General features: G+C 41.4%; 1 protein-coding gene across 2 annotated transcripts in view; it reads right to left on the bottom strand.

The window, feature by feature from the left end:
* The window catches only part of LOC144721045 (activin receptor type-2B-like), a 44749-nt gene extending 23519 nt beyond the window's left edge, over positions 1-21230 (bottom strand). Inside the window, exons 1-4 of one of the 2 annotated variants that reach the window (XM_078598349.1) lie at positions 20663-21230; positions 9054-9258; positions 5244-5356; positions 1283-1437 (exon numbers count right to left, since the gene is read on the bottom strand). In XM_078598349.1, coding sequence (XP_078454475.1) covers positions 1283-1437; positions 5244-5356; positions 9054-9258; positions 20663-20759 — 570 coding nt within the window. In that variant the 5' untranslated portion in view covers positions 20760-21230. The remainder of the gene's footprint in view (positions 1-1282; positions 1438-5243; positions 5357-9053; positions 9259-20662) is intronic. The other variant, XM_078598351.1, reaches the window with a different exon arrangement.
* Between the last annotated feature and the right edge of the window lie 1561 nt (positions 21231-22791).

Below are 22791 nucleotides of genomic sequence, written 5' to 3'. Positions count from 1 at the left end.
CATGTAACGATCTGAAAAAATGTGCGTCGTTAAGATCCTCCACATTCTGACTTCCTAGAGTGTTATTCTGACTTTCTGGATCTTGTTCTGATGATGTTTCACTTAGTCTCAAATGAAACATTGTTTTATAATTACCAAATTTGGTTGTGAGCATTGCGTTTACCAGTGAGCTGAAACGATAAGAATTTGGAGCGTGAAATGCTTTTACACGTGACAATTTCATTTGATTGGCTGTGTATACATACATATGGTCAAATAATTACATTGCCTAACCCAAATATCAACCATGAACCATAACAAAGATGGTTATACCTCGTATTTTAATGCTTGTTTTACATTGTTAAGTTCAAATGTGGATGAATATAACTGTGATATGTTGGGATATGATTACATTGGTTCTGTTATTATTTGGTAACTTTTTTCCAAAATCTACTCTGTTGTTTGGGCATCTGAGATTCATAGAAATATAAACACATTAAGGCATGTAATTGATTATTATATACCCTTACACTCACAATACAAGCATCAATAATGCCTGAGAATCAATTATTTATTTATGAAAGTTCAAATTTTTCATTAAGGATAATAGAGACTAAAATATAAAAAAGAGAAACATAAAACAATACAAATGGGACAGTACAGAAGCCAAATATCCTTGAATGTTATCATGTCTCAAAAGTAACAATTCATCAAATCAATGGGATAATAATTATTACAAGCCTAATAAAAGTGCATCTCAAAGTGTGTCGCTGCTCAAATGACCAACGTAACGCATCTCTCGTCTCAGTTTGCTATCCACGAGCCGGTGGTGGAAACTTCCACAATTTCGTGGAAGAATGATTATTTTTAAATCCTTTATATTAAGTTCGCTTGCTTGCTTAGGACCGTGCAAATCTTTCGGTCGTTTTTTAAACCACTTCCCGTGATCCAATCGAGCTGACATTTTCCACACAGACTCGTTGTGCGTGACAATTAATGTTCGTGAAAAAAAATGTCCAAAATTTGACACTTTTTAGGACAAAAATATTATATTTAATTACCAATTGCTTAATGGTGCAATGCAATCATCTGACCCATAGGTGGCAGCCATCTCAAGCCAGAGGACGAGAGGACTCTAGCCGCCACGCATATAAAGGATTTATAGTGAAAAACTTTGTTTTTACGGGTTATACTTATTATTGAGTGATGATGAAGGACCGAGGGCTCAGTCAAACCCCGCATAGAACACACACCAGTGAAACCAACCGCTACGGTGCAGGCAGGAGAGTGGAGATGGACGTACCTCGGACGGTGCTTCCACGTGAGCGTACGGAGCCTTGCGCTGGTGGTACATCCACACGAGGAGAATGGCAGCGAGGCCCACAGCCAGCACGGGCACGAGCGAGTAGAGGGCCGTGTTCATTGTGCTCGACCGATTGTCGACCCACACGCGACCTGCTGCGGCACGTGCAGGTGCAGGGGGGGGTTAAAAGAGTACCGAGAAGAGCTCGAGCAATTGTGAATGACGGAAATGGAGAGCTCCTCCTTATTGTGGGCGTTTGGAATGTGTCCTGGCATGCTGCTCACCACAAGCGTTGGGCTTCTCTATGGTGGCTAAAAGAGATTTGATGCGAGAGTTAGTTGTGTGATTAGGGATGTGAAACCAGATGTTTGTGGATTGCAAATCCAGTGCTTCCTTTACCATCCCTAATGTCGCACATCATTGCGACATAAATAATGCAAAATGGCAGACAGCGAAGTTGATTTAAACATCATAAAATGCCATCTCACAATGAAAATATAGATTTTATAATTGATAAATGGCATAAGATACATTCAAAACCACACCACAACTGTATTTACTCTGTAGATTGTGCATTAAACCTCAAAATATACTGCATTATATAATAATGTGATCTTATTTTAAAGAAATGGGTTCGGTTTCAGTTAAAAGCTCGAATATTATGTATTATTAATCAGGAAAGTGTGTTTCTTATCAACTAACATTTTCCTCTGGCCCTTTTTCATTTTTCCAAGAATGCGGCTTCCTTTTTAATAAGATCAATTCCAAACACTCTTGAAATATTTCTTCGGAGTTACATACAAGAAGCAAACAGCACTGCCTTTCTGTGATGAAACTAGTCACAAAATATTTCATTAACTACAAAATGCTAGTTTTCTAGTGAAATTACAAGTCTATCCCTATGCAGCTGCTTCAGAGGTTTCCATCTGATGGACATATGTTATCAGAAGGTCTGTTATATATCCTGAGAAAACATCAGCTTAATATTCAAATTGCAGATTGTAATTTAATTAATAAGTAAAGATTTGCACAATTTAATCTTGAGACATTTTACTTGTGCATAGTAGAAAATAGTGTCAAGATCACTGCTACTGCCCCAATCCATTTCTTCATTGTGTGCTGACCGCAAGAGATGGAATAATGTACATTTTGGACCTATATGGATGGCAGGCTATGGTTTGCTTACCATTGTAAAATGCTATTATTAATGTGAAAACAACACATCCTCAGCTAAAGTGGTGGCTCGTCAACTGAAATGAAAGCGATGGACAAAAAAAATAAACACAATAGCAATAAATTATGTGTGCCAGTGTTTGCATTTGTTTGAATGTATACTCTATATTAAGAGGGCACATGTGTCTGCACTGAATTGTACACTATCCTCCCATTCCCATACAGCAAACACATAAGAGTTAACATCATAGGCAACATCAAATCTACACTGTAATACAGGCAATATTTCTTGAATAACATTTAATGCACAGCTTATAACACATGCATTATGCAATTGGCTTCTACAGCTATTTATTAAGCTGTTTATTAAGCTGCAGTTTGCAGGGTCACTTCCATAAAAATGTCTCGACTTTACTTTATTTCGCATTAAATTATCTTAATTTGGATCACCGTTATGGGTTTTGTAAAAGCTACGGCTGAGTTGTAAAGGCAAACAACAGCTATAAATAAGCGGGCACCTCTTTATAAGGAAGGCATTCCAAGGACCACGATGCACGGGATAAGTGAATTGGCCTCGTGCAAAACCACCATTCACCAATTGTGATTTGAAACTTTGGCGAAGAAAACAAACATTTACCTGTAACGCCTGCCAGATTTGCCAATTTTGCCCACAATGAATTTGAAACTCACGCAACTGAAAGAATTGTGATTTTCCATGGCTTTGCAAGTCACACAAAATCTGCAAAACAATTCTGCACGAACTTGATGACTGCAGTTATATAATTTAATTTCGTGATACTTTTTTCTACATCAGAGACAGTTATCACCGATTTACAACATAAATAATATTTGAAATCCACGATTTCAGGATATGACATCAAAGTCCAATTGTCAATTATTATATAAATAATAATGGAGCAGTACAGAGGGAAAATGCTTCGGCATTTTCTTTGAGCCACTGCTGCTGACTGGAAAACAAAGCACTGACTTTATAAGTGATTCCATAGCAGGGGTTCTGACCACCACCTGGCCACCTAATTCCACCCACACCTCTGCTATCTATATGCACCAAACAGACTCGTTAAATGGTTTATAAATAATGTATTACTATGCTTGTTTACCCATAAAAGCCTCACTGAATCTCAAAGACTACTTTTCAGGAGGGTCCTGCCAAGTTTTAGCAATCGGGCTCAATGCTGATGTGTAATTCCCATTGAGAAATTTGCAGATAAACTTCAACTTTGGATGTTTTTATATTCTTTGGGTCTTTCGGTAAAGTCACGTAGATAGAAATAAAAATATCACGCCGTTTCGATCGCAAAGCAAGCAATCGTCATCAGGCGGAAGAAAGAGGGAAGCTGCTGATGCCGGCTGCTTTTAAAGGTTAGAGATGGGCGTAGCCCCAGAGTCAGAAAAGAAGTAGGGGGGGGCTAGTGATATTGAAGTGAGAACTTTGCATGTAAATGTTCTGTGTAAATGTGATTAGCATGTTAATCAATGTAAGCTTGCAGCGAGCCGTCACATCGAGGACTGCATGTAAACGTAAGATCAGAGAAATTTGCATGTAAATAAACTGTGTAAATGTGATTAGCATATCAATCAATGTAAGCTCGCAGCGAGCCGTCACATTGAGGACTGCATGTAAATGTAAGATCGGATAAATGTGCATGTAAATGTACTGTGTAAATGTGCTTAGCATGTCAATGTCAGCTCACAACGCGCCGTCATATCGAGGAGCATGTAAAATAGGAAAACGCTCGGAAAGAACCACAGCCACATCGGAGCAAGCAAACGACGGCGGCTGTGTTAGTGAATTTAACTCAGAGTCGCAAATAACTGCTAACATAGGCAGGTAGGAAGGGAACATCACCACCAGTTATGACCTAAACTGGTTCATAACGTCCTTCCAATGATTGCTCAGTTTGTACCCATCTTCTCGGTTTAAATTGTGTCTGTGTTTATACATCTGGATGGCTTCATGAACGAATCTTTGCTGATAGCCAGTGGGTTTGCAGAGTGCCTTAGTCTTGGCAAAATCTATTTCGTGTGCCCACAGCGTTAAAATAATGATCAGCCACGGCTGAGGTATTGGTCCTACCGTGTTTCAGATCTGCCTTATGTTCACGGACCTGGTCCGAGACATGTCGTTTAGTTTTCCCCAATGTAACTGCTGCTGCAGACACAGCTTAGTTTGTAGACACCGGGGTATTGCATGTCGGGGATCGCATCCTTCACAGATGGGATAAAATCACGAATTATATGTACTGTGTTGAATCAGACCTGGATCTTGTGTTTGCTCACGATTTTGGAAATCTTTTTGGTGACCCCTGCTATGTATGGCAAGGTGATGGTTTTGATTGGGTCCTCAGATGGTTCTCCCCACAATTGGGTTGATAGCTTTACAGATTGTGTAGTCTGAATATCCATGCCTCTTGACAGCTTGGTGTACCGTGCTCCAGTTCACTGGCTAGGTGGTGATGGTCGGAAATACGAGTTCTATGGTATAAAGTTTACGTTTACATGCAGTCGTCGATGTGATGGCACGCTGCGAGCTTACATTGACATGCTAATCACATTTACACAGTAGATTTACATGCAAAAACCAGAAAACCCCTCCACCCAAAACAGGGGCAAAAAAAGTACAAACTACACACAGAAAGGCACCCGAGTTTTGAACCTAACGCAGGCCCTTCTTGCCGTGAGGTACAAATGTTGCTAACTGCAGCGCCTTGCCACACAAATTAATTTGGGTGAATAAAACCATTGTGAGATAAATGTGATGTCGTACCTTCTGCGTCCGGAGGTGCAACCGGAACATGATTCAACTTCTTGTTGCAGAAGTTGCCTTCACAGCAGCAGAAATAAACAGGGGGATTTTCCTTCGTCTCTATGCAATCCCCTCTGATGGGTGGGAGGGGGGGAAGAAACAACACTAAACGTCAACAAGATGCAACTGGCTGTAAAAATGATTTAATGACATTGTACTGTACAAGCGGAGGCATTTTATTAAATGTAAACCAAGTTCATTGTTACAGCACAGGTAATGCTTCTTATTTACTGATAAACATATGTTTTTTTAGCATTAAAGAAGATTAACTACGAGTTCAATATACAATCCACTTTATTGCACACACATGTTTATTATTAAATCTGTCTAGACAATGCAGACTCGTGTCGTGGCTTGAACGTGTCAACTGTGAATAAATCGCAGCTGGATAATTAGTTCTGACAGGAAAATGTGCATCTTGCGACAACAGAACATTTCACAGCTCTGCAAGTTCAGTGCAAGGGAACAAAAAGCGGTTTTGCGCCTCCTCCATTGAACGTGCAAGTGCACAATGGTGGGTGCCTAAACGTATGATTTAGCTGTCTAAGACTTTAAATAGTAGTGTTATCTAATTGTGTGTCGTCTAACCATAAACAACGACGTACAAAAACGTAAAGTATCTACGACGGCATGAATAACATTGTACTCGGCAAACAAAAGAAATCCCACCATATACATTTTTCATGGCAAAGGTTGAGGATGAGAGTTTGAGGATATGCCTATCAATTAACATTTAACTTCTAGGGTTTTTTCTTACTACAGAATAGCATTTGGGAACGTTGGCAAAAATAGTACATTGCCAGCAACATTCCTTACATGCCCTCAACAAATAGTGCATTGGCGTGTTCCTACAAAATATTCAAATATGTACAAGGTCTATAAAACGAATAAATCAAAATTTGTTGCTTTCAATCATAATAGGGGCTCTATTATAATTCAATGTTTTTATGAAATGGGCTGTGAAGAGGCCAAAAACAAATTATAACTCAGGAAATAATGTGCAATGCGAAGTTATGGATGAAATATATGCTATAAATGAATCACGGAAACAAACTTGTAATGATAAAATATTAATGCTCTGGAGGTATTTTATGTAAAAATTTACTCAGGTGAAAGTCAACATAACTTGTGCAGTGAGATAATGAGGCACAATGAACGTCTTTCCTCTCAAGGTACCATTACATGTTTTAGATCCACCATGAATATCCCTGCACTCCCCATGCACTGACCTTTGATCCCCAACACCACATGGGATTCAACCAACAAAACCAGACAAAGCAGATACAGAACGGGAACCCATGACAAGCTGGCTGGTGCAAGTAAGGCAAAGAGAGCGAGTATGAAACATGTAGGCGTGCATTGTAACAGCCACCATAGCTGCGCTGTTCTAAGCCAAATCCTACACCACCACTCATGTATCCCATTTAGTTATGGTGCGTGGTTAATGATAATTATTCGCTTACACAGCTTATTGTCGCCAATGGACTTTTGCAATGGTTTTCAGAAAACAGCCTGTACATGCACGAAGATTGCTCTGGCCATGTTTTGCCGCTACACGCAAGTATTTGTTAACCAGATTAATCAAGATACGAATGCAATTGTTCAAAATTAGCTAGGTAGTGCAGGATGTTTGGGTGGCAAATGGGATGAGACTAAAACATTCAAAGACCTCACGAGTCCACCCATGACATGGTGGAATGAACATTGCAAAATTTGATGCTTTTGTCATAACGTATGTTATATGCAGAGTTATGCAACGTTCTCAATTGTAATAATGAATGTGTGCTGTCAAATAATGTATGTGCGTGTATAAATGTAATGCTAATATTCAACACCATCGGTGTATAAAACAGTATGATGTTTCTCAATTGCTTTACTTAAACATGAAACCAAAGCGCACACCACCCAGGTCACAGAGAGTTGAAACGAAACAAGACATTTTGCTGCAATGACTGCCAGGAAATAATCTGGTTGTGTTAATAAAGCATAGCATTAAATATGTAAGAGGTAAAATGGTTTGTTGATGCAATCCCTGAAAGGCCAATGCACTATTGCTGTGATCTCCACCACAATTCAGCCCATGTGCTGGCTCAAGTTTTTTAAAATTCATATCACAACGAATACAAACGCTGAAGCAATGATAGTTTTGTATGCAACTCACATTAATAACGGAATGCGGCACGTGACAAAGACAACACAAATGATGAAAGTCACCCAATAAGAACATCTTGTATTTATTATAAAAATATATGAAAGCCCGAGACTAGTTTTATCGTGTACTACGTACAGTGAAGAGTACAACGACATAAGTTAGCTTTAGGGATATAAAAACACCTTGATTAATGTGAATTGTAAGCTTAACTGCCAAAATAGGTGGTGAAAGAAACATAGTGGAAATGTTGAGCACTCTGAACCAGTGTCATAACAAACTCTGATGAAATTTTTTTTGGCCATGTTGATTTTCATGTGACTTTCGTCATATGAACCCAGATTTGCCAGAACAGCTCAGAGCACTTCAGTTTGTACTGGGAATACCGTGTGCACCTTGGCTTTAATCGACTACACTTGCTAAACCAGAGTTTACACAGGTCACTAATGAAGATGGTTTTCAATTTCCAAATACATCGAGGAAATCGATTAAATGGTCAATAGACTGCAGACTCCATTTGTTTTTATTCATGCGAACTGTGTATAATGGGCATTGGGTGATCAACACGTGCAAGGCTGTGACTAACAACAAGTGTAATTTAAACACACCCACATGTTTGCAAAATACTAAAAGACCGATTATAGTGATCAATTCTAACAAAATACATAATTGGGCTCAAAGATCAATAAAACTGATGGTTCCTGATTGGTTACCTTTAATTTAACTTACTTCACACAGTAAAAAACAAATTTCTTCTAAGGATAAACAGCATTATTTGGAGTGTTTAACCAACTAACGTAATCGAGCACCGATTTGTTATTAAATAGTAATCAGTCTGCTGAAAGCAGTGACCTACTCCTCCAAGGCACGCGTCACTTGTGTGTAACACCACACAACCAGGCTTCTCGCACGTGCACACAATGCACAGTACAACTATCCAGTTCAGTAATTGGACTCTTATTAATATTTCAACTGCCTACATTATTGTTTATTATTACCACCTGCTTACCCAGGAGAGCCTCACTGAATCTGCTAAGATAGCGCAGTAGGGGGGACGACGTCTGCTTTCAGTTTCCCAATTAAGCAATTTGCTAGTCATTTTTAAAACTTAACAAATATGGAGCATGACACCGGCAAACAATAACCTATTCCTCTTTGGTCAATGTCACAGGATCGTTAACGTCCAAAGCGAAGTAGACAGTGTATATTTTATGATTAATATACTCGCAGTATTAACCAGGGTGGCTTTACCGATTAAAAACCCAGAACTTGTAGCAAACTGCGGCAAGATGTTAACTACCTCGCCTGGTATAGAAGTCGTGAGTTCGATCCCGACCCTTGACGGCTGTATATTTTGGAGCTTGGAATATTTTCCAGGTCCTCCGGGGTTTCCCTCCCCATTTAGAAAGACGCGTTTAAGAATATTTGGCTGCTATACATTTCCACACAAGCCACTTCGTTGAGCTATCGTTTTTGTGACCAGGTCGCTTCTGAAAAAGAGCTATACATCTGTGGGCCATACCTGGTAAAATACAAAAATTGTTTAGTCGAGCTGAAAACACACTCGCGCTGATCCGTATCACACCACATTGATCCATGCTTGCACCACACTGAGCACACACCTGTCGTAGCAGTTGAAGTCGTCGAGCCAGCAGCCCTTGCGTACCAGCTCCACACTGCCCGAGGAGCTGTTGATCCATGACGCAAAGCAATGCTGCCTCTTGTCACCCTCGCAGCGCTCGATGCCGGAGCGACTCGTGTTGTCCTTCTTCCAGTTCACGTTGTAGTACTCGCACTCGGTAGTACGAGTCTCGGCAAGGCTGGCACCTGTGGTGGTACAGGTTTTACACAACAAAACATTACAGCAATTTTGCCATGATCAGTGCCGCGGAAACACAAATCGGTGATTACCTACCAGTAACGTTTTACCACTGAAACAGGTAACTAAAATTACGATTAATGCAATTTGAATGAATTAACTCATTACAGCTATCAGCAAAGAGGTGACAACTTTTTCACAAACATATAAACTATTCTTGTATTTTAATTTTAACGTTGCTATCCATAAAAATATATGAGCAGCATATAAGAGATGGCCAACAGGTTTTAGAAGTGAAAAACTAGAATCGTAAAAATGCATTTAATAAGTCTGCCTCAGCAGCAGACCATGCTTTCCCACCTGATGATGGATGCTTGTGTTGCGCCCGAAACGTCGTGATTTATTTTATTTTCTACCTACGTGACTTTACCGAAAGAACCAAAGAGTATGGATTCCTGCAGTCACGAAAGCTTCAAATCAAGAATGCATTTAATAAGTCTTATTTTGAGGCCTGAACTTATATATATTGAGTATCAATAGTGGTGGCTGCATTGAAAAATAAGGCACCAAGTTTGAAACTGTATGCTTTTAACGAGCTATTCTCCACACTTAAATTGCCGCTCGTAGGGCTAATTCTGGCTGAAAATATACTTTACTTAACATGTTGTACACAGTGCCCAGCAACGCTGACCTTTTCTGAAAGAGCTCATTTAAAATGTGTTTTTTGGAATAAAATGTTCCAAATGGAACGTGTTCAAATCACAGAAACATACACAGCACAAAACTTTACTCTGGGTTGACAAATAGCTCTTCAAATGAAAAATGTAGCAAACATTTCCATTCCATCTACTGGCAGAGTTAAGCATTTGAAATAAACTAAATTTAATTTAATTTTAAAAATCCTCTACCACCATAGGCAAGTGACACTGATGCCAACATATTTGCTGGTTTTGTTAATCTGTCAACCAATCACTGCGTTACTTCAATCACAGTGAATAAGAAACTGTCAAATCGCTTTTAAAAAAGCACTCCAGCTAGTGACCACACTAAAAAAAACGTGGCAGAGAAGGCCCTACCCACACCGACAATACAGTAGTTAAATACCAACGAGACACACCAACAGACAAGATAAAGTTTCTGCTCAACAGGTTCCATAAAAAAACATAATTTCGGCACAAACTGGTTGACTAGGACTTATTCTGAGAAAACTAAGGTAGACTTAGTTATGTACACTGAAAAAAGCTCGCAAGCTGTATGTGACACTTTACTTGGTTTAGTACAAAGTTACTTTAAAAGCGTGGGCAAAGAGAGCCTCGTGCTCACACTGCTAGGGTGGGACAATACATAACCAATTGCAAGCTCATACGCAAGCTTTAAGCTCTGCAAGGGTCACATTCTTTAAGCACCCACATTACAAACGTTCCTCCCAAGTTTGTTTTCAATGTGCCTCCTGGAAAGAGATTGTTGCAATGACACCACATGCATGTCTGTTATTTTATGATTTTATTTTTATATTAAATAAAGCCTCATGCCTCTTTTCACGAGAGTCCTGCTATTTATATTCAAATTGAGTAATTTAGGGGTAATTTTTTATTTAGACATTTTAGACGACGATGCTGGCACACAATGTCATCATCTTGCAAATAACGTCACGAGATCTTGAACGCCTACAGACGGCACGTACTTTCACAGATAATACACCCGCCCACAGTATTAATCAGGGTCGTCGCTCAATTCGACCCATACACCCATGCAAGAAAAGATGGACGCGAGGCAATGTCACCACTTGCGAGCAGTGCGTTGCATGTAGAACGCTACGCTGTGAACACTGTGACCTGGGTTCAAACAACTGGCCCTTGTATCTGGTGTATATCCTCCCCTTGGTCAACACCGCCTCGGTAAAAAACACAAGTGCCTCGCAGGGGGTGTAAACACCGATGTCGCGAGGGTAACAGTGGTCGGTGGGGTGTCGCCCCACCACGCGTCGTGTTATTTGCTGGCCTTAACACAGAACCGCTGAAAAAGGATACTGATCCATGTATTTGACAGTACTTATAGGATTATATCGGAAATCTCGATCCTCGTATCTACACAATATGTATCGTCTAAAGTTATGCACAACAGTTAAACCAATCTCTCAAAAGAAATATACAATAGCTCCTGAAGATGTGACAACATCGACTATAATCTGAATAACATGATGTATTTTTTGATAAAACTGTGTGTGTGAAAATGAGACTACCTGCCTGTACCTGCACACCAACATGACAGTAACAGAGATTGAAAAAGGCTGCTTTCATGGACTGAATTGCCCAGCTATTTCAAGTAGCATGTCAGTAAAAATGTAGATAATCACGAGCAATGGTTGGGTCCAAAGGGTTATCTGCATCACGATAACATTAAGTTATTAATGGTGTTAAATTATGAAAAGTTAAAACTGTCTGTCTTGATGTTCTCCATAATTGCATATGTTTATTATGCATTCACCACAGGCCAAACCTGACTGATGTTTAACCATTACATCCTGCATTATATTTATTATTAATTTGCTGTCTAAAAATACAACTAAATGAGATGGTAATGCCAGCCGTTTCTAGGAGTAAACACTTGGGTTATTATTACTGCATTTATTTTCCCCAACAGCTTCTCCAATCCAAAAATGCCAAAGTTTCTTATTTCAAAAGAAAACCAACACCACACACACATACCTCACCAAACATTAGCTACAGAGTCACTGAGAGCCTTTCAAAGGTCAGCAAAAAATGCATTTGGTAGTTCTGCACAATGCTTGAACTGAAGCACTATAAAGAGAGGTCCAAAAGAGGGCTTCAATTTCCTGCACGACAAAAAGGTAGTGAGTTGCGACAAGGCTTTACTTTGCTGCCAACATTACTGCACCTGTTCAATGCCTGGGTTAAGCCAACTTGTCCACACTGCTTTAGGTCAGATGTGTGTTGATCCCGAGTTATAAAACATTAAGAATGCAGTGTTTACGCCATAACGCCAGTATCTATATTTTATGCACACGAATGTTGTGCTAATTTAATGATGCACAATGGAGTGTCATCCACGTGTATCGTTGCAGTCGCATTTTATGACGAGATAAAAATGGTCATTGTATCCATGGGGAGTGCTGACGCTGTGGTTAGTACACAACACTATGAACCCAGCGACCCGAGTTTTATTTTTGGCCATGGCAAGCATCAGTGGAGAGTGAAATCTGATGCGATTCACTGACCAGCATGGTGAAACATGGTCAAACGACCACCCCCCACCATGACCAACATGGCATGGGGAAGCCTTCATCCAGCAGTGGACTGATGAAAGGTTGTACATTTGTGATACTTACTACCGTATTGTTATTGTTGAAATGCACATGGGTTTGCTCCAAAAACATGTCACAATATTGGCTGCGAAAAACATGTGTTAAACTTATTCCTGATTGACACAAATTCAAGTAAGCAATGCACACTGCACACGTACATTTACATCCCGTTTGCCAACCCACTGCTGGATGAGAGCCTGTCCATGCCATGAAGGTCGTGAGGAATAATTTAGGATACTGAACTTGACGATACCGATCAGTGCGGGTTGGCGTCGATGACGAGCATAGACATGGGAGCCTAGATGTACAGCACAACAGATTTTACTGCATTGCCCTGTGCAACACAAAATACAGCCCCGCACCCACCTAGAACAACCCAGGATACATGGTGATCACCCATCCACGGGATATCTAGGCTCATCCCTGCTTCGTTTTCAAGGTTTTCATAGGTGTACAAGAAACAACATTAACATATTCAAATTACTGACTTACAGTGTTTGATCTTGATTTGAGTGTTTGGGTAAAGATAATTCCAGTCAAAATTAGCAGCGCAGAGAAAGGCATACACGCAGTGGCATTTTCATGTTGCTGTCTTTTGTACCGTCACCTACTGCAATCATTTGATGCCACACCTTTTGAATGACAGGAAAAGTGAACGGATGGGGAAAGAATTGTAGAAACCTTACTCCAAGGGAGATGCACGAGTGATCACGTTTCCATTGTGCAATCAAAATGCGCTGCATGGGTGTCGTACAGACTGCCAATGGACACAGCGGCATCCATCATGATTTCAATACGTACTTTTCTTGCCTCTATGTATTTATCGTATATCCAGAGATCTATATAAAAAATGTTAACACTTTGAATCATTGCATGCATTTACGAATATTTCTGTCAATTTCACTGCGAGATAAAAGCATCCCAGCACCTTTTGGTCATTGGGTTTGTTTGACCGTACCTTACAAAACTGGTCAGCACTGGTTGGAAAAATGAGGGAGCCCTGGACTCGTTAAAATATCATTCGCCACTGGTATTAGCCATGGGTAAGATCGTTGAGTTTATAGTGCAGAGATCATTAATCCTTTTGTTGCAGGCTGTCTCAATATTAAGACCATATGAAACCCATATTACACTATTTTAAAATAGATGTTGCCAAAAAGTAATATATACTTTATTTTGGTTTCATAGAATCGTATGAAACCAAACAGTTTAGTTTAGTTTAGATAGCCTGTGACCCAATAACTCTAGATGTGTCTCATAAGCGAAAAATGATGAAGCCTGGTTAATGCTTGGATGGGTGACCACCAGCATTTGCCAAGTGTTATAGGCATGGGGCTATGATGTGGTCACGAGATGAAAAGCTTCCATGTTATTTCTCAAAAATCTGGGTTTTTATCGTTCTGGCCAAAATCCCAAAGCAGCATCCCTCTTAAAAAGTATTCAGACTCACGGATGCATTTCTGGATAGGTAAATGGTATTATTATAATTTTAGATTACTGCCCATTGCTGTATTGGCATTCAATTTTTTTTTTTACAAAAAAAAAACACCAGGGATAAGTCAATTCCAATACATAGTAAGGTGCCAATGGCTTGTTATACAAATAGTTAACACAATAATCAAGCATAATTGTTTTCTTGGGATCACATATATGCCCCTTGCATAACTGTATTTACAGTTGCCAGATAGTGATAATGCTTAAAAGACTAATTTCCAGGTGCAAACATTAAAGCTCTATCAAATTCAGTAATACAGTGGCCACTATTCCAATGTCCAGATTAAAACTTGACACCACAATCTGCAGCTAAATCAGCCTTTCCTAGCTGCAGCCTGGAGGCAGATTGCCCTCATCAGATGTGTCTGGCACAACAGTCAACTGAATCATAGATATCCATACAATTTACATTCACGTGTATTAACGGAACATCCCATAAAAGCACCTTGGCACAAACACACCAGGCAGTGTTTTTTGATCCACATTTTCAAAGTTGTAAAGGCACTCTTCTGACATGGTCAATAATGATCTGATATACAACTGTACGTTAATGAGAAAATATCAGTTTGGCCACACCAATATAAATACAATACTCAAGAGCCCTTGTGTTACCACGTCTGACTCCACTTGCATTGTGAGTTAATTAAGGAAAAGACAAAAACTCCACAGCACATTGTCTTTTGGGTAATAAGGTGAAAAGGTGAATTAGAAACACTGCAAGTGAAAATGAGGTACATGAAAAGCTCTGGGAGTTCTAAACACATCCAGATTCCTTTTTCATATCTTTCCTGTGGGGTACATTTTTCATTGCTTTTCCCTACAAATTCATGCTCACTTGCTATTCTTAGACGATTACTTTACAATGTGAATTATTTTTGCAGTGTCAACATACACCAGTTATATATGGGTGCGATAATAAGAAATGAAATGCCCTGATAGTAGTAGAGCATACTGCAAAGGAGTAACAGCCGTTTTGCATCGCTATCACACGTGCACATACCACACACACGCGTTGCGCGCACGTACGCACACGTACGAAAACAGTCACAAAGCGACAATAAAACACACTGTCTATGCAGTTCAAAGTCCTCTTAGGCTCTGCAGTTCTTTCCTCACTATGGCCTTGCAGCCCAGGGTTTAAATAAAGTTCACGTATTTTGATGTATATTATTGCCCACAAACAATTGGGGAGTCCATTTGAGATTTGACCCAAAGCTATCCAGTTCCTCAATGCCTAGCATCTTCAAAGAAGGCAAAACAAAGGGGCTACGACGTGTTATTTGCATTAATCATAAGGACCTTGTTGCCATCCATTCCTCCATGTTTGTACAAAAATGTTGGGATCTGCTTCGACATGACAACATGGAGCCAAATTGTCCAGGCTGATGTTTGGATTGCTGATGGCTTTTCCGTCCTTTGTGACAATCTCACCTGTCCTCTAGATTTGAAGTGGTTTACGCATCTCACTTTCATTGTCTGAGCTTGGATGCTGTAATATGGAAATACTCATGCCATGAAATGATGTGGGTGCTGTTGTTGCAGTGGGATTATGATCAATATTGTTCATAGCAGATGCTGTAAATAACAATTTTCTCAATGGCACCGTACCTCACTTGCCACATATATTGTGGCGACTGCAGCTATCTTCAAATTATGCAGAAATTTCAAGCACTCTGTCGTAGGAAATGCTGATTCCATTGTCATGCAGCATTTCTACAAGCTGCCTTCTCCTTTGCTATGCAAATACAGGCATGCCTATGTAAACAGAGAACAGAACCTCACGATGTTTGGAGTGTATGTGTTTCTACTCCTTCTTTGTACCCTGCATAACAGTTGTCATGAAGAAGTTGTACGATAAATATTTCTGTTTTAGATGCACAAAATTGAAGTGTTATGGGATGGCTTCTTTAACATTTTTCTGTGGAAAGTTCCATCCAATTTAGACTTGTTATCAAGAATGTGTCTTTGCATTATTTTAGTAGCTTTTGCAATGATAGCTTCACTGTACTCAGAATCTTGAGAGAACCAAACCAACATAATTCTTGAAAGGAAGGAATAAATCGCTTTCTTTCTCTGGCATATGCGAGAATAACTGATATTTTAACCTTGGTTGAGTTCACATCTGGTAACGACCCCCAGTTGTCAAAGTCGCTGCTTTATCGTTTGGCTAAATCTGCAAGTCTGAATATGGTGGGAGTGGTACCTTCACTGCAAGATGTAAGCTGTTATATAGTATGTATGTTGAATTCATTTCGCACCATATGTAGCCAACCGTGCTAATCGGAGTTGCGGATGTGTGTGACGAGTTCAGAAAATGCCAGTGGAAGTTTATCCACTAGCATACTCGACCACTCCTCTCGTTTTTACTTAAAGCTCAAAATCAAGTTTTCACTCTTCTCGTGGTTAAGGCATGCTCCATCTCCATTCTTTGGGTCTTTCGGTAAAGTCACGTAGATAGGTTCAAAGAAAATAACAAAAAAACTACGACGTTTCCATCGCAACACAAGCCGTCGTCATCAGGATCACTTGTGTTGAATATGAATTCCTGCAGTCACAAAAGCTTTAAGTAAAGATTTAGGCTCTATCTCTTTTATACAATACTGCCAAGCAAACAGAATGGTACTTCAGCTCCTGTGCCACAACATCTCCGCCACTGAGTTTTGCCAAGGGCCTTTCATTGCTAAGAGTCCTTGAACATTAATGTAGCCTCCCCATTGAGTGTCATCGTCATTGCTCGTCTCGATGCAGATTCTGAAGCCTCTTTCTCAGACAAAAAAGCTTGTGCACAATTGAGAAATACTAGTTCTCGATATTTTGCTGTGGCTAGCAGCTGTGTCTCTATCAACAGTATATGCTCTTTTGTGAGCCCGTTATAAACTTGGTATTGTTGAACATTAGTCCAAAGGTTTTATGCTATTTTGCTTTATTCCTTATCAACATGCCTTCTATACCACCACCTTTATCTAATATGGCTGGATCCAGGATTTAAAGCAAAGCATTGATATCATGAAATAGAGGAAAAGTTGTTGCAATGTTTCTCTATCCATTTTTTCTGCACCGTAGAAACTTAGCGATTATTTTAGCTCTTCTTGTTTGTCCTGTTGACAAAGGCAACACTTTCTCTGGTCGGTCTTCCATATACATTGAAAGTTAGCAGGAATTACCATTTTAAGAGGCTGAGTTTAATAGTTCAAGGCCAATGGTTTATCCTTTTAATAGCTTTCACCCAAGCACTTTAATGTATGGAATACAGCTAGGTTCATGCTTTTGCCCTACACCTAACCCGATCATTCATCCAGTGCCATTTAAGTCCCGTGAGATCTGTACACCATGGGGATAACTGAAGCCCCATTATCCTTGACTTGGCTTTCCCGCGTTGTCACATCGTGTCGATTCAGCTGTGGCTACCTATTGTGGGGCTTATTCGGTAGAATTTAAGGCCACTAAATTATAGCTGCATGATATAACTGACACTGAAACTGTATGGCCACATAGTGCAATAACATTCACCATTTCCACCTATTCTCATCACATTGTCCTGATGTGATGCAAACAATCTGAGAAGTTGTACAATTGTAAGAAAAAAAACAGTTACTGCACGCTCATCTATGTAGAAATTGACACTTAAATGAACCCTCATGGACAACTCGGTAATTTAATTTAGCCAAAATAGAATTGGTAGCCTTTGTGAAAAATGGCTGCAAAACGTGAATTTTCAAATGGCTCACGTTTTTTTTCACTTTTGTGACAATATGAACGATTCCTGTGAGAGAGAAAAAATGCCTTCTCGTGAGAACGAGTGACCGGAAAAGCAATCAGTGCTACTGGTGCTGCCAGTTATGTCAACACCAAACTGCTGGCGTCGAGAAAGTGTACAAGCAGGGTTTTACTAACATTATATAATTCAATAAAAGAACGAGGGTGTGGGGAGAGGGGGTGCAAGAGAGATTCAATGCTAATTAAATAACACGCGGTTTGACTATAACAATTAAATTACTCGCTAACAGCGCGCGAGTGAATACAAGTAATTTAACATTTGTTTTAATTTGCAGTGGCAGACCAGGAATGGAACCCATCAGAGGGGATGTCCTCCAAGGAGATTAAGCAAAGAAATCGGCTGGTGTGCAGGTGCGAGAGGCTAGGTGGGTTACTACATGACAAGATTGAGTTTAACACGGAGGCTTTCGCAAACAATATCATCCATAATACTCATTGAAAATGTTCTGGATTCCCTCTCCAACACACCGGTGTGCTGTACTAGTAACGATTTGGCATGTTCTGTTTACGTGACAAATCTTACTAATTAGCTGTGTCGGGTGGTGGCGGGGTTAAAGACATTTATATTTACGCAAACTAACCCAAAAAAACCTGTATTATGTATCAAGATCATGAGTTGGCAATTACTTCGGGAGAACTTCATCCAGCCGTGGACTGATCATTTCTAATTATGATGATCCCACAACATCGAATGCAATTACATCGCATCACATTGCATAATATTACAGCACAGGCAACCCGGACAAAGCTACCAGTCTCAACTGCAATCACTTCAACCCATGCAATTATGTATAATTACAAAACATTACTGTATATATTAACATCACAAATTTAAATAGAGAGCATCGAGTTACCTTTGTAAAAAAAATCTGCATGAAAAAAATCGTTATTCACCTTCATTTGCAATTGCAGGGCAAATAATAGGTACAGTGTGTTCAAACCACAACACGTGTGGCAGGCTAAAGGCTAAGGTGCGGCCCGAAACACAGCCACACCTGACGTGTGATGTGTGTACAGACACACTCTAGCAGTGGAGAACACACTTGGTGTGGTGTGTAAAGACACTCTAACAGTGGAGAACACACTTGGTGTGTGGTGTGTGTACAGACTCTAGCAGTGGAGAACACACTTGGTGAGGTGTGTAAAGACTCTAGCAGTGGAGAACACCTGGCATGTGGTGTGTGTAAAGACACTAGCAGTGGAGAATACACTTGGTGTGTGTGTGTAAAGACTCTAGCAGTGGAGAACACACCTGGCGTGTATTACCACGAGGTAATATACGAGGGGACTCATACGAATGAACTTGCTTGGGGTAACGTCTCCCGGGGTCAAACACCAAGCGATGCGACTCTAAACCCAGGGGACGGGAAACGCGACTTTTTTTCAGCGGCAGAGCTTACGATTATTATTTTTTGTTGTTATTTAGCCTAGCAGAACACGTTCAGAGGAGAGTGGGGGTGTTAAATAAAAGCATTCCCTTACATCTCAAATTATTTGGTGATGCTGCGTCGGTAAGTGGTGCACAAGTAACTACAACCTCAACACATTCGTTAATCGCATCGTGACCCTCAACGGGCAAAAATTATCGGTGGCCGTTTCGGGCAATGACCCTTCTTCAGGGCACATGATCAAGCGAGACCACGTGGGTCTGACTAAATTTATCGTATTTTTTGTATGATTCCTGATTAAGTTTATTTAAACAGCATATGAATAACCCCAGTAGTTCCTTGATAAGACAATCCCTTCAATATAAAATTTGTATTTTATTCTTAGACGCAGGCAACATTCTCTTTGTCATATGAAAAAGGTCTATTACCCAAAACGTCGCATTATTATATATTTGTTTTCCTTTTAATGCAGTGTTATTGGCGAATGTTTTAATATTTTGTTAGGAGCTCCGTGTCTGTAGTTCACATCCCCAGTGAAACTGGGCCTCAGAGTGCCTCTAGATCACAATCCCCATTCTATCTCGTGTCTCTGTACATGACAATCATATCGTCTCTACATATCCATGACTCTTTAGTTCACAATCCCATTCTATCTCGTGTCTCTGTACATCACAATCATATCGTCTCTACATATCCATGGCTCTTTAGTTCACAATCCCATTCGATCTCGTGCCTCTGTACACCACATTCCCATAAACTTTCCAGTTCACAATCAGTATATCTCGTGTCTCTGTACATCACATTCCCAGTCCATATCGTGTCTCTGTACACCACATTCCCATAAACTCTACATCCTTGTGTCTCTGTACATCACATTCCATAAACTCTACATCTGTTTCTCTGTTGATCTCTATCCCATTCTATCTCGTGTCTCTGTACACAACATTCCCATAAACTCTACATCTGTTTCTTTGTATATCACATTCCCAATTTATCTTGTGTCTCTGTACATCACATTCCATAAACTCTACATCCTTGTGTCTCTGTATATCACATTTCCAATTTATCTCGTGTCTCTGTACACCACATTCCCATAGTCCCTACATCTCCGTGTCTCTGTAGATCTCTATCCATTCTATCTCGTGTTTCTGTACACATTCCCATAAACTCTACATTTCTGTATCACATTCCCAGTCTACCTCGTGTCTCTGTACACCACATTCCCATAGTCCCTACAGTTCACAATCAGTCTATCTCGTGTCTCTGTGTACACAACATTCGCATTTTATCTCTCAGCGTCTCTGTAGTTCAACATCACCACAGTCTCAAACATCTCTTGCTAGAGAATTCGTTCTCTCTACCACCCAAGTCCCGCACGCCACAGGCCGCATCCCACACCAGGCCTGTCTCTCTCTCTCTCCTCCTCACCCGTGACGATGGGGATGAGATGCAGGGCGAGCGCGAACCACGGCTTCGACAACGAAGACGACCGCGACCACGAGGACGACGACGAGGAGGAGGCCATCGCGCCGGGCCGCGCTATTGTTACTCCTCGACTGCTTCTTCTTCTACAGAGTCTCGTGCTGCTGCTGCTGCCGCTACAGCCGCTGTGAATGGGGCTGAGTAGCTGCACAGCCTTGGGTTGTTCTCTGTTGTTGTTGTTCCCCGTCCATGCTTCGGCATTCGAGACCCGTCCGTCCACTGCTGGTGATGTTACAATGTTAAGACCTTAACTACTACGACTACCATCACCGCCCCCCCCTACCCCACTCCGCTAACAACAGTAGCAACAATACTATTTATTGTTCATAAATATTTACCGTACAGTGTACGCGTGGTGTTGTTGTCGCGGGCAAGTGGGCCGTCGGCGTGAAATGAGGAAATAAAACTCAAGTGAATCTTGTTTCTATGTTTTCGCCGTCACGGGGGGGGGTGTTGTTGGCGCGGTTTATTTCGGGGGTCTGGACGCGGCTTGGCGCGCGAGAGGCGCCTCGTCTGTTTTGTTCACGCGATCTGGCGCCCACCGGGCCACGCCCACATTGCCCGTTAAGCCACGCCCACACCACGGGGTCACGCCCACACAACCGAGCCACGCCCACATTGCCCGTTAAGCCACGCCCATACCACTGGGCACGCCCACACAACCAAGCCACGCCCAGATTGCCCACGGAGCCACGCCCACATTTCCCGTTAAGACACGCCCACACCGGCCACTGAGACACGCCCACACCACTGGGCCACGCCCACACCGCCCATTAAGCCACGCCCACACCACTGAGCCACGCCCACATTGCCCACCGGGCCACGCCCACCCCACTGATCCACGCCCACATTGTCCACTGGGCCACGCCCACACCACTGGGCCACGCCCCTCAATACAAGCAACGCCCCCTCCCCACTGCCTAAACCCCGCCCCTCATCCGGATCGCTTTCTCACTCTCTACCCCCCCTAAAATCACAATGACCCGCCCACACTAACGTCACCTGTCCAAACTCTGCCAAACCAGAGACCTGTTTTATATAAACCCCTAAACTCCGGCCTTAATTCCACTAAACCACGCAAAGTAACTCATTAACCCCCTCGGACTCACTTAAACCCGCATCGCATAGAACTAAACAAGTTCAAGTTAATTTATTAGGTATAGTCCTGTGAGCCATTCGACTCTTGAATCGGGTGCAACCGCAACAAACAAAAAAAGAACAAAAAACGTCTTAAAGTGAATATGTGACTAAGTGCAAACAGAAAATCCAAGAAAAGACAGCAAAATATTACAGAATAAACACCGTACACGGGACGCTGTGTGCAAAAATCCCAGTGGGATGCAAGTCAAACAACAACAACAACCACAAGACAACTTAGATTAAGGCCATCAGTCTAACTCTGTACTACAACAAACAAACATGGCTAAACCAATACACTTTTCGAAATCACCAAAATAAAGCCATGAAAGCAATGAAAAAGCAATCGTACCTGAATAAACCCCGCCCATACGTGATAAACCCCGCCCACAAGTGACGAAACCCGCCGCTGTTGAAAGCTTCACAAACCCCACCCCTCGCTAACCCCTCCCCCCCTCGCATTCAAACCACGCCCACATCACCTCTGTGACCCCACCCCACCCTCTCGCGTGGTGGGGGGTGGAGCGCCTCCGCTCCAAGATGGATTCCCCCACAAGGGCAGAGCGCGTGTTTACGTGACGTCACGGGGCACCCGGATGTACGCGTGGCGCCCACGTGCGTTTACCGCGCGCACGTGTTATACGGGAACGGTGCCATGCTGCGAGCGAGTCCGTGATTCAGTCTCATGGGCGACGATGAACAGATGACGAGGCCCCCAGTCATGACTGTATTAGCTCGCTGTGGTAACGCCATAGTCCGCGCTGCTCAGACTGTGTAGGGTTTTATGGTCCGCACGCTGCACGGTTTCACGACTGCAACGCCCATGCAGTTCATGCAGCCGTAGTCATTTGCTTAAAATTGGTAACATCCCATTAACACGAGGCTCGAATTGCAGTTCATTCCAAGTTGGGGTTAATGAGTTGCGCCATCCCTTTGTG

The sequence above is a fragment of the Lampetra planeri genome, chromosome 10 (assembly GCF_965212315.1).
Source record: "Lampetra planeri chromosome 10, kcLamPlan1.2.h2, whole genome shotgun sequence".
Taxonomy (NCBI): domain Eukaryota; kingdom Metazoa; phylum Chordata; class Hyperoartia; order Petromyzontiformes; family Petromyzontidae; genus Lampetra; species Lampetra planeri.
The sequence above is the reverse complement of the archived record's forward strand: the minus strand, read 5'-3'. Positions and strand labels throughout refer to the sequence as shown.